General features: G+C 44.4%; 1 protein-coding gene across 1 annotated transcript; it reads left to right on the top strand.

Annotated features, from left to right (window-relative positions):
• Positions 1 to 2,354: 2,354 nt before the first annotated feature.
• On the top strand, positions 2,355 to 3,702 carry LOC115161540 (oligodendrocyte transcription factor 1-like). The gene has a single exon (XM_029712515.1). The coding sequence runs from the start codon at positions 2,677 to 2,679 to the stop codon at positions 3,415 to 3,417; it is 741 nt and encodes a 246-aa protein (XP_029568375.1). The 5' UTR covers positions 2,355 to 2,676; the 3' UTR covers positions 3,418 to 3,702.
• Positions 3,703 to 4,043: the final 341 nt, after the last annotated feature.

Raw genomic sequence — 4,043 nt, 5'->3', positions numbered from 1 at the left:
TCATCCTCGTCATCTCTGCTGTGACAATGTCCTCACCTGTCCCTACTGGAGGCAGAGAGTGAGTCACACACACACACACACACACACACACACACACACACACACACACACACACACACACACACACCGTCAGTTTATTATGTAATTCTACAGACGCTCTCCCATCGAGAGTCCTCAGTAGCTGTCATTCCATATTTACTTTCATTTCATACTCTCTCTCTCTCTGTCTCTGTCTCTCTCTCTCTCGGTCTCTCTCTCTCTCTGTCTCAATTCAATTCAAGGGGCTTTATTGGCATGGGAAACATATGTTAACATTGCCAAGGCAAGTGATGTAGATAATAAACAAAAGTGAAATGAACAATAAAAATGAACAGTAAACATTACACTCACAGAAGTCTGTCTGTCTGTCTGTCTGTCTGTCTGTCTGTCTGTCTGTCTGTCTGTCTGTCTGTCTGTCTGTCTGTCTGTCTGTCTGTCTGTCTGTCTGTCTGTCTGTCTGTCTGTCTGTCTGTCTGTCTGCCTGTCTGTCTCACACACAAACAGATAAGCCAACAATGAAACATTGACTAGCATCATGACTATCAGAACCATTAACGTTTCTCTGAATGTATTCTCATTGATGAGAATTAAGGAGAATTTCAAGAGTGGCGCAGCGGTCTAAGGCACTGCATCTCAGTGCTTGAGGCGTCACTACAGACCCTGGTTTGATTCCAGGCTGTATCACAATCGGCCGGGATTGGGAGTCCCACAGGACGGCGCACAATAAGCCCAGCATCGTCCAGGTTAGGGTTTGGCTGCGGTAGGCCGTCATTGTAAATAAGAATTTGTTCTCAACTGACTTGCCTAGTTAAATAAAGGTTAAATAAAAATAAATTGAATAATGTAAACTTGTGTATTCCTCACGTCTTGAACACTACCTCAGGAGGTTGTGCATAACACTCACCTGACAGTTTCCCCCCTCTAAGCAGGGCAGTGTAAACAGAATTATCTTGCTGAGCCCAAGATTCAGTAAAAATGCTGATAGCAGAGAAATGTTTTTTAAACAGCTGATATGTATAGACATTTTCATGATACTTGAGACTTGTTTTATTGAGTTTTCACCTGAAATTCCATCAACAGCTTATAGTTATGTTCTGAAAATTGTCGTCGTAGCTTTTAAGAAAGGAAAAAGCTCAATGGCGTTTTTCCCGCCTTGGATGCTCTGAGCCACCATCCATCCTGCACCCTGCACCAAGAACCTAATCAACTCACTAGGGAACGATCAATGTTTTCAGTCACAATTTTGTATTTACCTTATATAATGACTTCCATAATATTGATCAAATGAAGCCTGTAACTGTAACATGCTGAAACTATTTCTATATTCGTATGAGGGGTAAACGTTCATGTTTGAGGGAGGCAGGTAGCCTAGTGGTTAGAGCGTTGGACCAGTTAACCAAAAGGTTGGATTATTTAAATGTAGCTAGCTAATATGTTTTAGAGGAAAAGTTGCTTGCATTGTTGAATAGCTTGCAAGCTTACTGGCTAGTGGCTACTGTGATACTGATATTAACGGTACATTTGGAGCTGCAGAGCAATACCATCTCATTGCCAGCCACATTGAAAGATAAGGAAATAATATCACATAGCCAGCCACATTGAAAAGGTAAGGCAATAATATCACATAGAAAGCCACATTGAAAAGGTAAGGCAATAATATCACATAGAAAGCCACATTGAAAAGGTAAGGCAATAATATCACATAGAAAGCCACATTGAAAATGTAAGGCAATAATATCACATAGCCAGCCACATTGAAAATGTAAGGCAATAATATCACATAGCCAGCCACATTGAAAAGGTAAGGCAATAATATCACATAGCCAGCCACATTGAAAAGGTAAAGCAAGGATGTCATGTAAATTGTAAAGTTGATGTGCATATTATGTAAATTGAAATCTCGTCGTGCTGCCTCTCCTTAAATGTTTGTTGATGAGAAAGGCCTCTTAGTTGTTTTCTACCCCATAGTATCACCACCCCTGACTTTGATAATAGCTACTTTATTGAGGAAAAAATGTGGTGACTTTGACTGAGATATGTGGTTATCTCACATAGCTACCTTAAGATGAATGCACAAACTATACGTCGATTTGGATGAGAGCGTCTGCTAAATGATTCAAATGTAAATGTTTAAAAAAAAGAAGTGTGTTTTGTTCAGAGAACAGAACAGGGTCTGGTCGGGTCTGGTTGGGTTTAGTTGGGTTTGGTTGGGGCGGAGTCCAAGCAGCAGCAGCGTGAGGGGAGAGGAGGGAATCATTTAACTCACTTCCCTCTCTGTCTGCCTTGTCATTCTCTTCAGACAGCCGGGGGGAGAAGTGAGATTAAGGAGTACTGACTCTCACAGAGACTCACAAAGGATGAAGAGAGAAAGAGATAGCTATCAACAAGCAGAGAACTCTGGAAGACTTCTGAAACCGACACTGAAACTGATGCTCTCTTACTGACTGATCCTATAACATTTTTCAACAGCCAAGGAGGGATTCAACACCTGCCTAGAGGTACCAGAGGTCAGGGCAGTGCACAGGAATGGAAGGTTAATGTTTGACTGAAGAGGAACAAGCGGAACTGAGCAACATACTGAAGATTGAGGGCATTTTTTTTCTGGTAATCGAAGAGAACCACATTTTGGTGTGGACCATGAACGTTCTACCTAACCCCATGGTCAGGGCCCACCAAGATCAGCCTCTTCATCTCTGCTCCCCAGACCCCCACCTCCAGGAGTTCTCCTCCTGGTGTCCCCCAGGGCTAGGTGCTGATCAAGGGAACAGCCTGGGGGCCATGGGGGCCCTAATTGGGCTTGAGAGACCAGGAAAACCCCCAATGGAGCTTAGGAGGAAGATCAACAGCCGGGAAAGGAAGAGGATGCAGGACCTGAACGTCGCCATGGACGCTCTGAGGGAGGTGATGGTGCCTTACGCCTCCTCTCCTTCCTCCTCGTCCTCCTCCCAGGGGCCACACTGCAACCAGCAGCAGCTAGGACCCCAACCCGGACGCAGGCTCTCCAAGATCTCTACCTTGGTACTCGCCCGTAACTACATCCTCCTCCTTGGCTTGTCCCTGCAGGAGATGCGTCGGCTCCTTGGGGAGGTGAGTGTTGGGGTGGGGGTTAACGCAAGGCCCGTCCCCAGGCTGCTCCTGGCCGGGGGGTGGCCCCTCTTCACCAGCCCCAGTCAGCTACTCCTTTCCCCCGAGTCTCTCCTGACCTCTGCCTCCTCCTCCTCCAAGTGTCCACTTCTGCCCCCTGGCCACTTGGAGGGCCCCATGGTCCCGGTGCAGTGGGGCTCAGCTGGGGCTCCTGGAGGGCCACTCTGCCCCTGTGGGGTGTGCAGATTACCCAGGTTCAGCCACCCTAACCCTGGACCCAGGTTCCCAAAGTGAAGACTGGCTGGGACCCAGATCAGATGTGTTCTGGTTTGATATGAGGTTGTCTTCTGTTCTGCTCTTCTCTTCTCTACTCCATCCTACAATGATTAATTCTTATGAGTGGACGGACTTCTGGTTATGGACACATAAGAGTTTACTTTTGTATGAATTTTGTCTTTCTCATGTCTTTGACTAATTCAGATTTTCAATGTTGAATTTGTTGTAATGGATGCTTGTCCAATGTGTTTCTTGGACTGTGGTAAGTGAACGTTAATATCTTTTATATTTTATGAACCCATTCTATTTTATAAGATAAGAGAAGTTCTAACACAGCAAAATAATTGTCATTTAATATTTACCATTTGGTATAAAGTTATTAAAAAAAAAGTGTATTCGTATAAAGTTATTTTAAAAAAGTGTATTCGTATAAAGTTATTTAAAAAAAAGTGTATTTTCTGTAAAAGTGTTTGCTCACACTTTTACTTCTCGGCTTCTGTGATTAGTGACGGTGTGTGTGTGTGTGTGTGTGTGTGTGTGTGTGTGTGTGGGTGTGTGTGTGCAAATGTTTGCGGATGTGTGTGTATGTGTGTGTGTGTGTGTCTCTCTCTCTCTCTCTCTCTCTGTGTGTGTGTGTGTGGGTG

This window comes from Salmo trutta, chromosome 24, assembly GCF_901001165.1.
Source record: "Salmo trutta chromosome 24, fSalTru1.1, whole genome shotgun sequence".
In the NCBI taxonomy this organism is placed as follows: Eukaryota; Metazoa; Chordata; class Actinopteri; order Salmoniformes; family Salmonidae; genus Salmo; species Salmo trutta.
Note: the sequence above shows the minus strand (reverse complement) of the source record. Positions and strands in the feature narration are given on the sequence as shown.